This window comes from Gymnoscopelus microlampas, assembly GCF_963454915.1.
Source record: "Gymnoscopelus microlampas genome assembly, chromosome: 13".
In the NCBI taxonomy this organism is placed as follows: Eukaryota; Metazoa; Chordata; class Actinopteri; order Myctophiformes; family Myctophidae; genus Gymnoscopelus; species Gymnoscopelus microlampas.
Window position 1 is genome coordinate 45,611,457 of NC_139950.1, and position 21,377 is coordinate 45,632,833.

Genomic DNA, 21,377 nt, shown 5'->3' on the forward strand with positions numbered 1-21,377 from the left:
TTCCAGGGCACCTGATAGCTGAGTTGTTAGGGCTCGTACCACATAGGGTTTCTGATGCCTGGCGGCCAGACCCCGGTTATACTCCCGGGGCCGAGCAGGCCATTTCGTTTTATTTTTAATTTTTTTATTAACACATAAAGAATTAAAAACAGAAGGAAAAAAATACATACAACCATATCTTGCAGGAGAAGTTTAGAAGCCTAGAGGCTTGTAGAGAACTTCCCCTTTTTGTAGAATCAGACAAACCGGTATATTATTATTGCAATATATACTAGAGCTATACAAAAAGTTATGAATTATTCTTTCAATTTAGATCTGCTACTTTTGATACTTTGATACAAGTAGGGCGTTCGTTTACGAACACAAGGTTTCTGCTGGACAGCAACGATATATAAATTATATATACTAGACCATACCCGGTCGACGCATCCGTGGGGGGATATGCGCACATGATCTGGCAACCCGGGAGGCAGTTCGTCCCATAGCTGGGCAGCCCCGTAACCATGGCGACAGTGTTTGACACAAAAACGCTAATAAGAAGCTGAGATTTGATGAAATTGAAAAACGGGCTTCACAGTTAAGTTCAGATGGTAATGGTCAACGGCTGTGTGCAAAATCAGAGCAATTGGTCCAGCCACTGAGGAGAACCGGGTAGCTTCACCTACACTACAAACACCTCCACTACAAACGCACAGAGGTTACTAGAATTATAGTAGGATATATAGTGACAGGTAAGATGGAGGAGAACATGGGGATTATAGGGATTATATTTGAGGTTGTGAGCCAGATGTGAACACGCCACATTAAAAGTATATGTGAGGGAGGGAGGGCCCCCTCACTCTCTGGAGTGCTGTCTTGGTACAGATTTCCATGGTGTCAGTCCTGTCTCAGAACCAAGCACACGTACATTTGGTCTTCTTAACCCATTAAGACCTGAGGCTGATTCTACAAATGCCTTCTAAATCAGTAGTTCTCAAATTATATGTATTTATATGTTTTGTGCCAGCCTGCCAGGGACCCTCAGAAGAGAAGATTTGTGTTAAAAAATTCTAAAAGTATGCAGCCAAAATACATATCAATTTGGGGGTCCTTGACTTGGAAAAAGTTTGAGAAACGGTGATCTACACCAGCGGTTCTCAAACTTTTTCATGTCAAGGACCCCCAAATTGTCACTTATTAGCCCGCGCCGCGGTCCCCCATTTGAAAAGATATGCCAGGGACCCCGATAAGAGAAGATTTTTACGGCTCTAGCAGTGATTCTCAACCATTTTAATTTCAAGGACCCCCAGTTTGACATGCATTAGGGCTACGGACCCCCATTTAATGGCATTTCTATCTCTGGGACCCCAATTTATATTGTAAAATCAATGTTGATTTAACTCTGAGAGTGTACAAATGGAAACAAATGGAACACTCTCAGAGTTACAGACCCATAAGGGTCCATTTGGTTCCTAAACCCCCATCATTTAGCTGGGGACCCCCTGGAACTCCCTCAAGGACCCCTGGGGGTCCCCGGACCCCACTTTGAGAACCAATGATCTACACAACCCAAGCCTCTACCAAAAGTGGCATTTCCCTTGAAATTTGCCTGAGAGGCAACCTTAGACGAACCAGGCTCAGGGAAAACAGGAGTAATCAGGCTGACATTCCCTAATTGTACCACATGTTTCTCTTGGGGTCGAGTGTTTTACGTCACAAACGGCATTATCACTTTAAGTCCACTTCCTGCGGTGGCAGAAAGAGCACGATGCAAAGCCACTTACTAGAGCACTCTGCAGGGTGTCTTAGTATACTTTGCAACCACTATAAGATCTCGAGTGACAAACGCTGTCTGATTGCCCTTTCACACACAGGCAAAGTGCTCATTACGTTTGACGGGCTGGAATTGGATCTTTGTGTTAATTTAACTCTTGAGTGTATACAAATGGAGGCTTATGGGTCTGTATGGGTCTGAGATTGTACAAAACTAGAAGTTCGGCCCTCAGACATCTAGAGTTCGGCCCTCACTTCTAGAGTTCGGCCCTCACATCTAGAGTTCGGCCCTCACTTCTAGAGTTCGGCCCTCACATCTAGAGTTTGACACCTACGTGCCACCTCCGATGTGACTGATATGCCCATATATGGAGTTCTGTCAGTCCTTAATTGATAATTTCATGGCCATATATGGAGATCTGTATTTGTCAGTCTTTGTCCCTTTTATTCCCATATATGGAGAGCCCCGATGTCATCAGTATATTCCTAATTGCCCATATATGGGCATGCTGATATACCTATTCATAGGGGTGGGCAATATGGCAAAAAATATCATATCACAATTTTTTTTTAGGCAGAATCAGTATCCACGATCGTATCACAATTCATTTACATATTGGTTTTAGGATTATTATAATTTTATTATAATTATGAATAACATATGATGATTCATTGTATGTATATGATTATATATATATATATATATATATATATATATAAGCTATATATAAGCTAGTTTGTCTGTACATTGTGTGTGGTTGTGTGTGTGTGTGTGTGTGGTTGTGTGTGTGTGTGCGTGCGTGCGTGCGTGCGTGCGTGCGTGCGTGCGTGCGTGCGTGCGCGCGTGTGGTTGGGTACTTGTTAGGTTTGGGTCTTGGGGTAGGAGTTTTCCCAATTCTATAGTTGGGGGAAATAGCCGTGAGCTTTTAGATCTGGTATTTTTGGCTAATGTTCGGCTATTTTCGATACCGTCCTAAAATGATGATGTCCGCATAAGTATGGCAATACAAATGTGCGGGTGCGGGCAGAGGATGCTCTTCAAAAAAAAAAAAAAAGCCTTTTGCGAATTGCACACGTGGTACTTTTGACGCCTGTTTTCATTGTCCGTGTTTCTCCTCGTGTAGCCTACGTACGTTCTGTTTCATTACCTACTTCACGTTATCCATCTGAGGCTTCTCAGCGGCGACGGCCTGTGGCAGTCTATTACAGCAATGCCCTGGAAAAGCAGATCAACAGCAGCTGGGGGGGCAATGTTGTCGCTACGATATTTCCCATCGTTTAAAACAAACGGAGCATTGCTTTAAGGGCAGTACTTGAGTAAATGTACTTGATTACTTTCCATCACTGCTGAGCTAAGCTGAGCCTAGCTGCTAAGCAGCTGATGCTGTTTATCAGCTGTGTTTGGACGACGGCCATAAGCAGACAAAGATGTGTTTGTGTGGCAGAACAGCCCCCCCCCCCCCACACACACACACACACACACACACACACACACACACACACACACACACACACACACACACACACACACACACACACACACACACACACACACACACACACACACACACACACACACACACACACACACTATGACAGAGGAACTATCTCACCTGCAGGCTTTGACATCAGGAGGGCGGTTCCCACGCGCCTCAGCTCTCTGGGTATAATTTTATACCCTGGAACTCTAATTAAGATTTTGTTGCTATCGGGTTGGAAACCCTCATACTGTATTATGTTCAAAACTGTTACTTTTCAGGATTCAGATAAAAAAAATAGCAAGAAATTGTCGATCTACAAGCTGAAACATTTTCAGCCTGTAGATCAGCTATTTTTGCAACTTGTGTGGCACTGTACTAAGACATATAGGACACATTCGGTGCCAGAATTTTATTACAAAAGTGTACGTTGAGTGCCAGAGATCAGAGTTTAGAGCTGCAGACTCCACGGCGAGCCACCCGAATGTAAACAATGCATGTGTGCACGACGATGGATGGTCCTGGCTAACGCCTGGAACAATAACATCTCTCAAGCGAGTCACCATTGCGGAGGGATTGTGCGTTGAAAATGACTCGTTTTCCCTACTGTAAAAAGTTAAGGAGATGCAGAGGTTTTTTATCAAGGAGGTAGAATGGGAGCGGACGGGGGCCAGGTTTTGTGGCACAGTGATCCATCTGTCCCTTCCTTCTCAGAGTCACCGTGGGTGATTCCAGAGCTGCGCTAGCCCCCCCTTGTAAAAAAAAAAAAAAAAAAAAAAAAAAAGATTGATTTCACGGAGAATCCTGGTTTTGGCACCTAAGCGCTAAAAATGAAAAAACGGAGATTCCCGGTTTTGGCACCCAATGTGTAAAGTAAACATTTAAATCAGGGAGATAAGAGGTTTCTGCCCTGACAGCAGCGATTTGCATCGTGTTTGTCTGCGACGCGGCGAAGGCTTTGATGCAGAGAATTGCGTAGAAAAACATTAACAACACCGTTTTTTGGCCCTGGCTGGAAGAGTCAACACATGGCTCTTTATCTAGGAGCCATCTCCCCACAAAACAACAAGATGAGATGCCTCTCAGACTCTTCTTATAAGAATGGTTTGTTGTGAGAATGGTTGTTGTGACACAGGAAGAGTGTGTTGGCTTTGGCAGCTGCACTCAGGGCTTTCAGCATCATGGCACTTTTTACTTTTATTGTCGTAGAAATAATTTGCGATTAGAGGTTTTAATTGTGTTTTTGCCATTGAACGCTGGAACATTATGAATAAAATAAATTGCATTTCCGTTTGCCTTTTAGGCTTTGTAAAGTAAAATTGCACAGGGCAGATATTATGACAAATAAGTAAGTAAAGAAATGACACATTTAAAGCAGCACAATGTAACTTTCCTCTTCTACCCCAGATTTGAACCCGGTTTCCTGCTTTCGTGCGGTTTCCTGCTTTTTTTTTTTACCATTGAGCTACTGTACACTCCCTCTGCCAGCTTAGGGGGAGCCTAGAGCCGAGTTCATGCCTCCTTCAATGCATGAGAGCTAGCAAGCCGCTTCTTATCACCTGACAGGAGGGAGTTTCCCCGGTGGGACGTAGCGCGTGGAAGGAACACGTTATTCCAACCAGTTCCTTTCCCCTCCATTAGGCGCCCCGGCCAGGGGGAGGCAGTATAGAGACCAGGATTACTACATGTTTTTGTGAGGGTACCTACCCTAGGAGACACGGGGAAAACATGCAAACTCCACACAGAAAGGCCCTTTCACCAACATGGGCACTGATGACGCGGAGGAGAGAACATGGCCCCAGCGCCCCCGGTGGGAATCGAAACCAGGACCTTCTAGCTGTGAGGCGACAGCGCTACCGACTGCGCCACCGTGCCCACCCTCTTGACCCCAGTTTGAGTACCATCGGTTTACTGTATATAGAACCCACACAATGAAAATGGCGGTTCTTCGGGGTGGTTGAGGTGCTTCCGTACATTCAGCGTAGCGATCGTTCATGTAGGCACGGAAGGCAGGAGGTTTATATGCTACGTTCACAATCCCCGGACCCCCCCCATTCGCTAACAAGCTAATTCATTCATACTCCCACAAGTCAGTACGTTCAACCTCTCGTCATTCTCATTCGCTACAAGCCAACTCACTCACGCCCCTCATACCCACAGTGCAACTATGGCGGTTCATTTAAGCAGCCTTTGTTTTGATTGATTGATTGATTGAATGTTTTATTAGGCAAACATTTTAAACAGCAAAATTACATTTATAATACTTTGACTAAAAGGTCTGTCCAAAAAAAGTCCATTCCATTTCATTCTACGTGATTAGCTGTCATTGCCGGTTGTAAAGCTGTCAGTGTCAAAAATTCCTCCACCTCCCCGGCCTCCTCCCTGTGGCGTTTGGTTCTTGTTGTTGGTGTGATGGTTCTGTGGATGGTTCTGTGGATGGCGCTGTGATACTGTATGTGATGGTTGGTTGTGCATTGAGGGTTCAATGTTGTGTTTATGTAATAACTATTTTATGCTCTGCTCGGGGGGGTTGTGATTGCAGATCTGTGACATGTTTGCACAGGGAATCTGTAATATCACATGAGCAGAGTCACACCGCCAAACTGAATGCACTATCATTGCAATATATGGTAATGGGTTCATTATGGTAATGGTTAATACATGGTAAATGGTTAAATAATGGTGTTGGTTACTCCTGAGCTGAAGTGTCTAAATGAAATAGCATCTTTAACATAGGCGCTATAAAGCACTGAAAAGAGGTTCCCTATAAGATTACGAGCCAAAGGCCAGTTTTAATGCTATTTAGCACACTTTTTGTTTAGTATTCAGTAGTCCCTAATAAGAAAGATTAGCATAATGCGTATTACACTTTATTCATATTTATCAACTTTGAAAACTATAAAACTGAAGAAAAACACACTAGCAGCAGGGAATGCGGGTGAAAAAAAACAAGAAAGCATCCATTCCAGACCCATGTACGCGTTCTAGGATCAGTAATAAAGTCAAGGGCTTAAGAAGCGTGCATTCCTTGCCCTTGTTGGCAGGTCAAGTTGAACTTGCCTCATGTGGCTCAGGATAAGAGCATCAGCTAAAGGCCTAAAATGTCAAATCTAAACCTGTGTTGTGTAAAACCCGTTTTAACAGATCATTGAATCCACTGAAAGCCGTGGGGATTTGCTGTTTCCATGTACGGATGCTTGGATGTTTTAAGTTGAAATGGGAACAAATCTTTCTCAGAGCTGGGACTCTTAGCACGCAACTCCGAAGAGAGTGCACTGCAAATGCAACCAAATGGACCCATCTGGAAACGCATCTGTGTCATTTTAGATTTTTAGCTATAATCATTATTTTATACTTTGGCTAAAATTGCAGATCGACATGCTCAAGCTACGAGCTTGTAGATCTGCTATTTTTTTTTTTTTTAAATCTTGAACATTGGTGCAAATCTTTGAATACATAATATTTTTTTAAACACCATTTTTCACTCAAATCTTTGCTTCTGGTTGGGGGGGGGTCTCCTGGAACAACATATTTTGATGGGTAAAACCATCATACCCAAAATTAATGAATGTATTTGGCCGTCGACCCCCATCTCAAAATTGTTTGTTCCATGGACCCCCAGAAGCAAAGATTTGAGAAAAACATTTGCACAAATGTTGAAATGATTTTTTTTTAAATAGCAGATCTACAAGCTCGAGTGTCGCCCTGTGAGCTTGTATATCTGCTATTTTTTTAATAGCCAAAGTATAAAATAAAAGTTATAGCAAAAAAATCTAAAATGACACAGATGCATTCCCGGATCCATACGGGTCCATTTGGTTACATTTGCACGCTCTTCAGAGTTACATAAATACAGAGGATTTACTGTGTAAAAATGCACTCACTCGCCACAACGTTTGATAGGTGCTCCATTAACAGTGAATAAGACTAACATTGTGGAGACTTTAACAGCACCCAGGATGGTCTTCCAGGGATCTGGGCTCATTTCCTGGTTCCGAAAAACCTTCGGTCATATACTATGAACTAACATGCCAATGGACGCTGTCAATAAAGAAACCTCTTATCTCCAGATTTTAACTTTTGGTGTTTTTTTTGTAAATTAACTGCCCTGTTCGACAGTGGTGTAAAGTACATTTACTCAAGCACTGTACTTAAGTACAATTTTGAGGATTTTTTTACTTTACTGGAGTATTTCCAATTTTGATTACTTTTACTTCTACTCCACTACATCTCAGAGGCAAATATCATACTTTTACTCCACTACAATTATTTGAAAACTTCAGTTACTAGTTACTTTGTAGATTTTGATTATTATTATAACATACAGTAACCACTTCAGCCTTATATACATTTAGTCCATTTGAAAATAGCCGATCTACGTGTGATAAAAGATTATTATACAATTGAAAACTTGAAATTCTGTATAATGATTACTGGTACTACGGCAAAGTAACACATATTGTCGTAATGAGGTTTCCCACCCCGACAGAGACTAAATGGTCAAACCTACATTTCACAGGCTCTTATTTTTATTGTCAGTGTGAAACAGCCCTTCTTGATGACATCACAGATTACAGTGGTGATTTCCATGTGTTTTCTGGCCCTGGGAGAAATTTGTCATGTTCACAAATTGTGACTGAGCCTTCCAACTGTGGTGTAAAAAAAAGCACTCCCATTTTTTTAGTAAAAGTACCAATACTGCAATGTGGAAATACTCTGTTACAAGCAAGCAAAAGTCTGGAATTCAAAATTTGCTCGAGTAAAAGTACAAAAGTATTGATATCACAATGTACTTTAAGTACCAAAAGTAGAAAGTACTCGTTATGCAAAATCTTTTGAAAATAGAAGATCTACAAGGTCACAATGCATCGCGATGCATTTCGGCCTATTTTCAATTGGCCAAAATGTATATAGCGCTGAAGTGGTTAATGTATGTTTTGTAATAATAATCAAAATACAGTAAATAGTAACTAATGTTTTCAAATAATTGTAGTGGAGTAAAAGTACAATATTTTCCTCAGAGATGTCGTGGAGTAGAAGTAAAAGCATTGAAAATTTGAAATGCTCCAGTAAAGTAAAAAACCTCAAAATTGTACTTGAGTAAATGTACTGGTGGAAAGCAAATGTAGTTGCTTTCCACCACTGCTTTCCAACATCACAGACATCATGCTGCTCACTGTGTGTTGAGGTGGAGCTGCACTTTTTGAGGGGATTTCCTACAATGACAGAACCCTGCCCCATTTATTACGCCAACACCAAACAGTGGAGTGGGGATTGTGTCTGGAATAGATTAGTTCTTCTAGTGAATTCAACATATTTATGAGTCCACAACAACAATCAGCTTATTCACTGACTCTTTTTTTTGTCAGTTATCATGAAGCAAAAAAAATGTAAACATTGTGTTGTCAGTGTTGCCACTAAAATGTACTGTACTGTTATAGGAGGAATGCATCATTTAAATCAGTGGTTCTCAAAGTGGGGTCTGGGGGATTTTATAGGACCCCCAGGGGTCCTATAAAATCTATATATTACTGTATATCTTCTAGGCGTCAACTACAATAAAGAAGCCATTCTGAATCAAAGCTGCACTGGTAAAACATATAGTATGTAACACTAACATCTTTGTTTGCATCGGGTTGTATCAAGAAGAGATGAATACTACTGGTACAGTTACTGCTGAGAGCAAGGGGTGTGTGCGTTTGCGTTTGCGTGTGCGTGTGCGTGTGCGCGTGTGTGCGTGTGCGTGTGCGTGTGCGTGCGTGCGTCAACATGTACACACAGTTTAGCAGTGGTGTAAAGTAACTAAGTACAGTACTGCACTTAAGTACAGTTTTGAGGTTGTTTTCTTTTACTGGAGTATTTCCAATTTTCAATACTTTTACTTCTACTCCACTACATCTCAGAGGCAAATATTATACTTGTACTCCACTACAATTATTTGAAAACTTCAGTTACTAGTTACTTTGGGTGATTATTACAAAACAAACATTAACAACTTCAGCCCTAATTAAATTTTGGCCATCTGTAAGCTCACAATGCGTCGCGATGCGATGAAACGCATTGTGAGCTTGTAGATCTGCGATTTTTCGAAAGATTTTCACAACTTTTAGACACATACGTGAAACGGGACATTCTGCACAATGATTACTGAACTTCCTACTTTTGGTACTATAAGTACATTTTGATACCAATACTTTTGTACTTTTACTCAAGTACATTTTGAATTCCAGACTTTTACTTGTAACAGAATATGTCTACATTGCAGTATTGATACTTCTACTTAAGTAAAACATGCATTTGTGTGTGTGTGTGTGTGTGTGTGTGTGTGTGTGTGTGTGTGTGTGTGTGTGTGTGTGTGTGTGTGTGTGTGTGTGTGTGTGTGTGTGTGTGTGTGTGTGTGTGTGTGTGTGTGTGTGTGTGTGTGTGTGTGTGTGTGTGTGTGTGTGTGTGTGTGTGTGTGTGTGTGTGTGTGCGCGCGCGCGTGCGTGCGTGTGTGTGTATATGAGACACAGACCAGCAGACTGGTCTATGATGGCATCCCATATTTTGAGGGACCTGCAGTGTTTAGTGTAAACGGAACAGAACGAGGGGAGGACCCATATTAACCCATTCAATCCGGGAACGCATCTGTGTCATTTTTACATTTCTTTGGCCATTAAAAAAAATAGCAGATATACAAGCTTGTAGTGCATCACTCGCTTGTAGATATGCTATTTTTAGAAAAATCTTGAAAATGTGGGGGTCCCTGGAACAAAACAAAATTTTGAGATGGGGGTCCGCGGCCAAATACATATCTACAAATGTTTTCTAAATCCTAACAGTATGTTGCTATATCAGTGGTGCTCCAACTTTTCCATGTCAAGGACCCCCCAAATGATATGTATTTGGTCGCGGACCCCCATCTCAAAACATGTTTTCATAAACTAAGTTCTCAAAAAAATGTAGACTGCTGTCAGTAATGTAACCTTTGGGCACAGTGGTCTTACTGGCGCTGTGTCAGTGCAGTAAACATCACAGTCCAAACATCAAAACTAAAAGCATTAATTAACATTAGACCCTGATTGATTCTGTCGTCTGTTTGTCTGGAGATGTAAGTGAGGAAGTGCGCTAATCCAGTGCTTCTCAAACTTTTTCATGTCAAGGACCCCCAAATTGACACTTATTAGCCCGCGGACCCCCATTTGAAAAGATAAGCCAGGGACCCCCATAAGAGAAGATTTTTACGGCTCTAGCAGTGATTCTCAACCATTTTAATTTCAAAGGACCCCCAGTTTGACATGCATTAGGCTGCGGACCCCATTTAATGGCATTTCTATCTCTGGGACCCCAATTCATATTGTAAAATCAATGTTAATTTAACTCTGAGAGTGTACAAATGGAACCAAATGGACCCGTTAGGGTCCATTTGGTTCCATTTGTACGCTTTCAGAGTTACAGACCCATAAGGGTCCATTTGGTTCCTATCCATCATTTAGCTAGGGACCCCCTGGAACCCCCTCAAGTACCCCTGGGGGTCCCCGGACCCCACTTTGAGAACCAATGGGCTAATCAATTCAAATCTTTGCTGTGCCAAATGCCCAAATCTTGCGTAAATACGCACAGGGAAACATACCCAGGGAAACGCACCCATTCTGCTTTTCATCTTATGTAACAAGCTTATGCACAAGCCCCCCATTAGCGTTTATTTTGTTCAATGAATCACGACAGGACCAGCGCTTGTTTTTTTATTACTAGACGACGTGTAGAAATGGTTTAATGCAGCACACAGCTCATAAAGCCTTCCCTATGAAAAGCTTTAGCGTTTACGTCGGTTCATAATGCCGCATTCAAAGCAGCAGCACTGATGTTCGTACAAAGTGTATTTTCTGAGCAAAGCTTAACCATGTTTGTCACGTCAGGTTAAAGTAAACGTTTGACTTCCGGTTGGTGGACTTCAAAATAAGTCAAGTTAAGACAAAAGTCGAAGTCAAAATAAAACTGACTTGTAGCTGTTTTCAGAAGAATGCTTAGTTCTCATTGTCGCTAAACTTAAAATATAAAACAAGTAAACCCCTAGCCCGGCTTTTGTATCGCTATTTAGAAATGAGCTATTTAGAAATGAGCTAATATCAAGATCTTCTTGTGCAAATAATAATAATAGGCAATAGAAACTTTTCTATATGTTAAATTATGTCCTGAGAACCTCATGAAGTCATACAGTATATAGGTCGATCTTCTTGATTTTGCTTTCAAAGTGTACTAGTGTGATACATTTAACTCTCAAATTCAAAGTTTCTTTCCGGGATGATACCCATGCACTGACCACTGAAAACTAGCTAATAGCGTCATGTACAAGCTCATAGCGTGTCACTCCGTGCTGCACTAGCTTGTAGATCTGCTATTTTTGAAAAATCCTGGCATAAAAGTATTTTTTGAGCCAGGGGGTCCGCAGCCCAAAAAAACAAAAAGTTTGAGAACCACTGGTCTAATGTGTGTGATATTGGACCCACAGCCATCCGTAGGACAGTTGTCCCAGCGGTCACTTCACTTCAGTGGTCAATAAGTGTTGACCTAGTGGTTGTCCTGCATGGCCCGGCCTCCTGGAAGGATGTGGATAGGTATAAGGCCCGTCACAATTATTTCATCATCGCAATTATTTGAGATAATCAGAATTATTTTTGGCATACTGTAATTTCGCATAATCGGTTCAATGTAGATTTTTTTAAAATACATTTTCAAACATTTTCCACAAAAGCGCGCCACGATGCGGTGCGTTGTGAGCTTGTAGATCATCTATGTCACGCTATTACTAAAATACAAAAAAATAGTCAAATTAAATAATTAAAGCCTCACTATGTAACTTTTTTTTAATTAATAAAGCGCCGTCAATTATCCCGCTTATTACACGGCTACTTAATAAATAAATACATAAATTGACCCAAAAGTAACAAACAAAAACAAAGTATTTCCTTGCTTACGGTAATGAAAGTATTACACTGGCCGTCTGTCCAGCGCAACACGGCCGCCTCGGAAAACAAGGAAATTCATTTTGGGTTACTGCATTGTCTATTTCTTGCTTCAAATGTTTTCAAAAACATTCTTGAGAGCAATGTTCACCTGTAAATGACATGGCGTGTTTGTTTACATGGCTGTCATGTTGGATACGGCATACAATCAAGCAGAGCAGCGGGTGCTCTGAGTCTTTGATTAGACACAGAGGTCTGTAATAGAACTATTCAGAAATCAAATAACACACCGCTGAATTCTGTGATTGACCAATCAGAATCAAGCATTCAACCAAGCCGTGTAATAACACAACATAACTTGCATTTTGTCTCCCTGCTCTTTATTTATCCCCTGAGCAAGCAGGCCGGCTCTTATTACTGTAGCGCCCAGGATTACTTAGGAAAAAAATGGGTTACAAAATGGGATAAAAATGTTAAAAGTAAAGTGGGGTCAAGAGACACTCAGGGTTCAGGGGGGGGGGGGGGGGGGGACCTTAACAGGTCTGTAGTTATTGGGGTCTTTGAAATTTTGAAAAGTTTGAGACCACTGATATAAAGTCCTTATAAAGCACATTTAACCCTCAACCCTGGAACGCTTCTAAATCCAAACGTTTTTCTGAAAACCGTATGTTGCTATGATAATATCAGTGGTTCTCAAACTTTTTTCAATGTCAAGGACCCCCCAAAATGTATTTGGGTTCGGGGACCCCACTCTGAAAATATTTTGTTCCAGGGACCCCCCAGAAGCAAAGATTTGAGTTACAAATGTTCACTTTAAAAAATATATATATACAAAGATTTGCACACATTTTCATGATTTTTTCAAAATAGCAGATCTACAAGCTCTACTAGCGCGGCACTCGGTGCCGCGCTATGAGCTTGTAGATCTGCTTTTTTTGAATAGCCCCAAAGCATAAGATAATGGTTAAAAGTGGTTAAAATCTAAAATTACAGATTGCTTTCTCCGCTCTTAATGGGGTCAGCTAAGAAAGGAAATGCAAAATAATTCAGGTTTTTGTTTCATGTCCAGCTATGTTCACCGTAGCTAAAAAAGATAAAAGGATTCATATTGTGTCTGGAAATTAAAGGAAAAAACTGAAAAAGGGCCCTCAAGGGCTGTCCGATAGAGGTTTTTTTTTCTTTCTTTTTTTTTTGTTCAAAGTGCAGCACTGTGTTCAACGCATTGACGTCATCTCTGGCCAGGGGTTAACTCCAAAATAGCTCTCAGGGCTAAAGTTAGGAAACGCCAAGCATACTGGAGGAATGTCTGAAACAACAAACAGCGTACATGGGCTTTATTTTTCCTGCTTCGCAATGTACAAAGAGACGCTCATTTTCAAAAGACATCCCGGGTTCAAATGTCAGCATTTTTTCTTTCTTTTTTTTTCTTTCGCTAGACGCTTCTTAACCCATTAAGACCGGGAACACATCTGTGTGTCATTTTTTTAATATTTCTTTGGGCTATTAAAAAATAGCAGATCTACAAGCTCATAGCGCGGCACCGAGTGCCGCGCCTATGAGCTTGTAGATCTGCTATTTTTGAAAAAATCGTGCAACATTTTGTGCACATCTTTGAATGTGTATATATTTTTTATAAGCGAAACATTTTAACTCAAATCTTTGTTTCTGGAGATTCTACAAATGTCTTCTAAATATATCTTTTTTTGAAAAAAACGTATGTTGCTATATATACAGTATCTGTGGTGCTCAAACACTTTCATTTCAAGGACCCCCAAAATGATAAGAATTTGGCCGCCGACCCCCATCTGAAAATATTTTGTTCCAGGGACCCCCAGAAGCAAAGATTTTAGTTAAAAATGTATATACATATTCAAAGATTTGCACATATTTTCACATTATTATTATTATTTTTTTGCAGATCTACAAGCTCGTGGAGCGGAGCTCGGTGCCGCGCTATGAGCTTGTATATCTGCTATTTTTTCTTAAAGAAATCTGAAAATTGCACAGATTCTTCCCCGGTCTAATTGGGTTAAAAATTCTGTAGGGCTTTTCGCATGGTTTTTGATCACATGAGAACATATCAAAGGGGATTCGGGAGGGGTGGGGGGTGAATTGGTCATGTGTGCTGTTTGGGTGAGAGACACGGCCGTGTGAATTTTCATACCGAGTCACACTCTCCCAGACTATCAGTCCAGGGTCTTTGTTTTGACTGGCTGAAGCCCATCATCATTATCACATCATTCTATGTCTATGTCCAAAGACAACAGTCATATCTTATAGTCATATAAATAGCCTTATTAACCACACTGTTGTTAACCCATTGAGACCTGAAGCCGATTCTACATGTGTCCTAAATCTCAACAGTTTTCTGAAAAACGTATGTTTCTATATCAGTGGTGCTCAATCTTTTTCATGTCAAGGACCCCAAAAATTATATGTATTTGGCCGCGGACCCCCATCAAAATATCTTGTTCCAGGGACCCCCAGAAGCAAAGATTTTAGTTAAAAATGTCCGCTTTAAAAATATATATATTCAAAGATTTGCACACATTTTCACGATTTTTCAAAAATAGCAGATCTACAAGCTCATAGCGCGGCACTCGGTGCCGCGCTATGAGCTTGTATATCTGCTATTTTTGAATAGCCCAAAGTGTAAAATAAAGCTTTTTAGCTCAAATCTAAAAATGACACAGTTCCAGGTCTTAACACTTAACCTGCCTGAGTTATTCAGATTTTTTGCAGTTGTCTGCCAGAGATTTTTCATTGAAATTAAAAAAGTACTCAGGAGCCAAGATACAGAATTATTAAGTTTTAAGTTAACAAGGAAGTGGATAGGAGTCTAGATCTTTGAAAAATCATATCTCCTTGGTCTTTGGGTCAAATAATAAAAAAAAAATGTTAAAAAAAAAAAAAAAAAACGCATAAATGCGTTATTGGCAGGCAATTGATGGATTCTAAATAACGCATATATGCGTTATTGGCAGAAAATGAGTTAATGGGTTAACCACACTGTTGTTAATGTAACTCTGAGCTTGTACAAATGTAACCTTCATGGACCATTATGGGTCCATTTGGTTACATTTTTACGCTCAGAGTTGGAGTACATGCACACTGAGCGCGACTACAACGAGGCGACGAAGCGACGTAATCATTTTTTGGTATGAATGAGGCATCGCCAAAATACAAGTTTGATGTGAAATAATCGCCACGCATTTTCACCATATCGTTTATCCAATCGATGCGTGATCTCTTCACGAATCACACCTTTATCTCGTCATTCAACACAACTCAGCTTGCTCATTGTTTATCATTTGTTTTCTCTTTTTAGATGACACATCAGCTAAAGAAGTCAGCAGGGTAAGTAAGCATGTGTTGCATGTCTGTCTGTCTGTCTGTCTGTCTGGTCAAATCACTGACTTGTGCCTCTTGCTCATTCTGTTCCCTGATGCTGATACCAAATTTGATAAAAATAATAATAATTTTTAACCCATTAAACCCGGGAATGCATCTCTGTCATTTTACATTTCTTTGGCTATTCAAAAATAGGTAAATAAATCTTAAAGCAGATGTATGAGTGGCGCAATGTGTTTTGAGCTTGTAGATCTGCTACTTTTGCTATTTTTGAATTTGAATCCTGAAAAGTAAAGATGTTTGGACATAATTATGAGGTTTCCACCCAAGACGATATATATATATTGTGTGTGTGTGTGTGTGTGTGTGTGTGTGTGTGTGTGTGTGCGTGTGCGTGTGCGTGCGTGTGCGTGTGCGTGCATTTTTGCAATTTTGGTTTTCTCTCTCTCAAAGTGTATGGTTTTGTTTTCTTTGGGTTTTTGTTTATACCTGAAACAAGGTCTGTGTTTAACACAAGCCTAAGGGATTTTCATGTTTTTGTTCAACCACATACAGAATGGCTCATGAATTATGAAGCTTTCATGTCACTTTAAAAAAAGGCTCTTTCATGGCCTAACGTTTTTACTTCTAGCGATTGCATTTAGGCTTTAAAAAAGACTCATTTGTAAAGATTATCTTGCTGGGGGAAAACTTTCGTAGGTATTGTGAACTTTTATTTGACACGGAGCTTTCAGCAATAATCCATTTGCGATCATTCATCCTCTCCGCCAAGCCAAAGGCGTGGCCGAGATTATGTTTTCGGCCCCGGCCTTCCATGTGTCTGTGGGTCCGACCGTCTATGAAGAGCTAATCTTCGGCACCGTTGGACCGATCGGTGTGAAACTGTGCACGCACACTCTCTGGAGGCCAGAGCAGAAGCAATTCTCGGCCTGTTATGGCGCCACCGATTTTTTTTACAAAACACATTTTGACTATTACTCCTACAGATTTTGTCAAAACATCACGCAAATCGGTACACATTTATCTGTCCGATTTTTCATATTCCATCCTGATTGGCTGAGATTGGCTTCCAAAGTTTGCAGGAGTGGTCCGTTTTGCATAGCCTGGTAAATCCCCCTCCCTCTGGAAATCTCATTTGCATTTGATTTCAGGAAGGAGGTCTGGGATTGCGCAGGGAGTAAAGCTGCCCGAACACTGCGTGTTCGTACCAATCAGCGGCTGCTAGGGGCGGGATCATCCAATCACCTGCCTAGTAGCTTGAAAAAAAGAAAAACCGTCTGTCATCGATTCTGCTTACGGAGTCTCAGATGGAAGTAGGCTGTGAAACAAATGTGTGTCGCAAGCTTCTTCCATTTGACGGTGTCAGGTTACGTTTTGCAGAAAATGACTCAAATCTTGAAGGCAGCATGCGATTGCCGTGAAACATTGCACGCACAATTCTCACTAGGTCAAGGAAGAAATGCCAGATGCCCCCATACTTTATATGGTGGCGCTATTACAGGTCCATTCACGTTTTTACCTATAACTGGACCAATCGGCGTGAAACTTTGCACTCACACTCCCTAGAGGCCAAGGAAAAACCTCTTCCCTGCATTTTTCACATCGCCCTTTGATAGCGCCACCAGGAGGCCTATTTTAGCAAAACACATTTTTTGATATTAGCCCTACAGATTTTGTCCAAACATCACGTAAATCGGTACACACTATCTCTATAGTCATGTGATCAAGACATATCTGTCCGATTGTTCAAATTCCACCCTTATTGGCTAAGATTGCCATCTAACGTTTGCAGGAGTGGCTCCTTTTGAACGAAATGCCTCTAATCATGAACGCTGTGTCCGAATGCCGTGAAACTTTGCACACACATTCCCACTAGGCCGAGGAAGAAATGCCACCCTTTTTACATTGGCTTATTTTAGCGCCACCAGCTGGCCGATTTTTGCAAAACAAATTCTTTGATATTACTCCTACAGATTTTGTCCAAACATCACGCATCGGTACACATTATCTCTATAGTCATGTGATCAAGACGGATTTGTCGGATTTTTCATATTGCATCCTGATTGGCTAAGATTGGCGTCTAAAGTTTGCATGACTGTGCAATAACTTCATCAACATTGATCCCTAAAATTCAACAGATTCTTACACTTAATAACTCTATAATCACTGAATTCCGAACATTGCTGGCCCACAATAACCTGGCCTGGCGGAGACCTGTGCTCCGAGGGGCACAGGTCTAACCAAATGGACCCATAATGGTGTAACCAAATGGACCCATAATGGTGTAACCAAATGAACCCATAATGGTCCATTAAGGTTACATTTGTGCTTTTTTAATTTTAATTTTAATCACTTTATCAATGTATATGTTGGCTATAGAAAAAATGCAGATAGAACAAGCTCATACCTCTGCTATATAGAAAAACATCTTACATCAATCTTCTCCTCTTGGGGTCCCTGGCACAAGACATTTTCAGATGGGGGTCTGCGACTGCACTATATAGTGAGTGATTCTGGAGTCTGGACACAGTGACAGTTTTAGAGAAATGACTTGTCGGCTCTTATGAAGCACCATGTTAAGCGACGTCCATTTCTGATGACAACACAGCCTAAAAGCTGCTCATCGTTGGCAATGAAAGATCAGCCTGTAGTTACAGTATGCTGTAGTCCCTCCAGACATAACAACATAACACCGCCTGCTGTAGGGGCAGAGTCATTAACCCTTTAAGACCTGGAACGCATCTGTGTCACTTTTTGATTTGAGCTAAAAAAGCATTATTTTACACTTTGGCTATTCAAAAATAGCAGATATACAAGCTCATAGCGCGGCAACGAGTGCCGCGCTATGAGCTAGTAGATCTGCTATTTTTGAAAAATCGTTATTTTTTTGCAAATCTTGAGATTTGAGTTACAAAAGCGAACATCTGTAACTCAAATCTTTGCTTCTGGGGGATTCAACAGTTTTTTGAAAAAACTTATGTCGCCATAATATCAGTGGTTCTTTTTTCCATGTCAAGGACCCCCAAAATGACATGTATTTGGCCGCGGACCCCGATCTAAAAATATATGTTCCAGGGACCCTGGAAAGAGGAAAGGAAAGATTCAAGTTAAAATATTTCGCTTTAAAACAATATATATTAAAAGATTTGAACACATTTTCACGATTTTTCAAAAATAGCAGATCTACAAGCTCATAGCGCGGCACTCGGTGCCGCGCTATGAGCTTGTATATCTGCTATTTTTGAATAGCCCAAAGTGTAAAATAATGCTTTGTAGCTCAAATCTAAAAATGACACAGATGCTTCTTCAGGTCTTAAAGGGTTAATATCATGCTGTTCAGCTTGGAAAGTCTGCTTGGAAGGATGCTCTCATGTTTCCTTGCTCACGGCTCCTCATAGAAATGCCTCCTAATCCTCACTCCTCACTCCCTCCATGGGAACAGGGATAATAATAACAGACCTGGCATGACCGTCAAAATGGCGGGCCGAGTTGAACTTCCGGTTCAAGTGAGGATAGAGGGAGCGAGAAAACCTCAGGCAAAGAGACCTGGGATCCAGACATATAAATAAGGTAAGGAGAGACATTCTATACGCGCCATGACAGGCAACCTAGAGCCAGACGTTTGATGGAATGCATAGAAGTCGATGAGAGCCGGGGTGGACAAGCTTATCGTCGTTGTCGGGCAGGAAGCTCTTCATCTCCATGTTTTCTCCAACATTTTGTGTGTTTTCGTAAATTAACCCCCTAGTTTATCATACCACAGCATCACACAATAGCATCAAAAGTAGCAGATCCACAAGCTCGAAACGCGTCGCGAAAACATGACAGGAAATCTCGTTATTGGCAGTCAAAGAGTTAATTATACAATGCAAAAACAAGTAAATATAAAATACACACAAAAAAATCACACTCAGTGTGAAGTGGGCGGTGTGTGGTCATCACAACATGACTCACTTTAAAAAAAAGGATAAATGACTTTTTTTCCAAGTCCATACTGCTATTCATAGGGCTGCACATGTGTCATGTGTTTCGCTAGCCAATCACAGTCCTGAATTTGCAAAGTCAGCCAATCACATTACAGTTAGTGGTGATGACACTAGCTGTAATGTGATTGGCTGACTTTGCAAAAGTATCGATTTGCATTAACAATGGAAGGGTTAGGGGGTATACAAATCTTTTGGTCGGTGTCCAAAACTCACTTATAGGGGGCGGCTACACCGCCCCAAAAACTAGAACCAGGAGACCTGGTACTGCCAGACCCCTAGTGGTTGAAATCTGAATGGCCGGACTTCGCATGACGTGTGTGCAGAGGAAAAGAGGGACAGAAAAGAGGGACAAAAGAGGGACGAAAGAGGGACAAAATAGATCTCTGTATGTGTCTGTCTGTGTCCCTTTTATGCCCATATATGGACAAAAGAGGGACGAAAGAGGGACAGACAAAGCCTCATGTAGGCCGACCCTCTGGGTCTGGCAAAAATCCAAAATTGAGATTTACAATTGCAGATAGCCATATGGAATGGTCACAGAATAGTCCACCAGTGTGTGAGAGAATTGTCGAGATATGGTCTTTGTTGGGTGCAAACCTCATTATGTCCAAAACTGTTACTTTTTTAAGATTCAAATTCAAAAACAGCTAAAGTAGCAGATCTACAAGCTCTCGAGCTTGTAGATCTTACATACTTTTTGATGCTTTTGTGTGAAGCTGTAGTGTGATCGAGTAGGGCGTTCAAGTTAAAATATGGAGATAAGAGGTTTCTACCCGACTGCAAAGATATACAGTCATGACAGGGGGGGGGGGGTGCTGCTGCCCCCGGGACACCCGAGGGTGTCAGGCCCAAAGGAGGAGGGGCGGGGCCACTGGCGACAAGAGGGTTAGAGACCGTCGACACACAACGACGACGCAGTCACACCCAGAAACTCGTGCCCACACACACACACACACACACACACACACACACACACACACACACACACACACACACACACACACACACACACACGCAGGAGGAAAACGAGAGAAAGGAGGTCTGCAAGCATGACCCCATCTCCAGTGCGTCATCCATATAATACGTCTGAGAATACAGGATGTGGGCGGATGGGAAGGCGGCGCCTCTCTCTCTCTCTCTCTCTCCCTGCCGTCCCGTCCCGTCCCGTCCCGTCCCATCCCGTCCTGCCCTGACCCCCCCCTCGGAAGGCTAGGCACAGAAATAGACGGATCTCTGGCCCCGTTTCTCAGCGGGAGGGCCCGGCCCTGTTACATAATGGAATGGGACACTTTTTTAAGCTTGCGGGCTGAGCAGCGAGGCCTGACGGGGCTCTAATCAGAGCTGTGGGGGCCTCTGGACGGGCTCCTCTTCTTGGGGAACTTGCAGGGGCGGGGGGGATCCCTTCCCTGGGCTTGGATGCAATGAATGACGGAGGGGGGGATGTAGGGTGAGGCTAGGGTAGGATTGTGATGACATTATACTATACTAGAGGTTCAGGGGCGTATCGTGTTTGTTTATGGTTATGTTTGAGTCATAGTGCCATGCCTATATATGGGTGTATCGGGTTTGTTTATGGTTATGTCGGAGTCGGAGTGACATGCCCGTGGTCCTGCCTATATATGGGCGTAACGGGTTTGTTTATGGTTATGTCTGAGTCATAGTGATATGCCTATATATGGGCGTACAACATTCTCTCAATAGAAACTGAGGACAATCTCCCAGCTTCCGTTGCTACAACTGGCTGGAAACAATTAGAGAGTTTAATAGAAAAAAAAACTTGTGTTGCAGAACCAATCCGAAGTCTCTAGGGTGGTCCTTGGTATTGGAGTGGTGACATGATTGGTTTCCAAAGCAGTGGCATAGGT

General features: G+C 41.7%; 1 protein-coding gene across 3 annotated transcripts in view; it reads left to right on the top strand.

The window, feature by feature from the left end:
* pde10a (phosphodiesterase 10A) overlaps positions 1-21,377 on the top strand; it is a 100,745-nt gene that overhangs the window by 45,894 nt on the left and 33,474 nt on the right. For all 3 annotated transcript variants that reach the window (XR_014602134.1, XM_084076883.1, XM_084076884.1), the window contains exon 3: positions 15,504-15,532. Coding sequence is in view for 2 of the 3 variants with exons in the window: in XM_084076883.1 (XP_083933009.1) it covers positions 15,504-15,532 (29 nt within the window). In the remaining variant the exon portion in view is untranslated. The remainder of the gene's footprint in view (positions 1-15,503; positions 15,533-21,377) is intronic.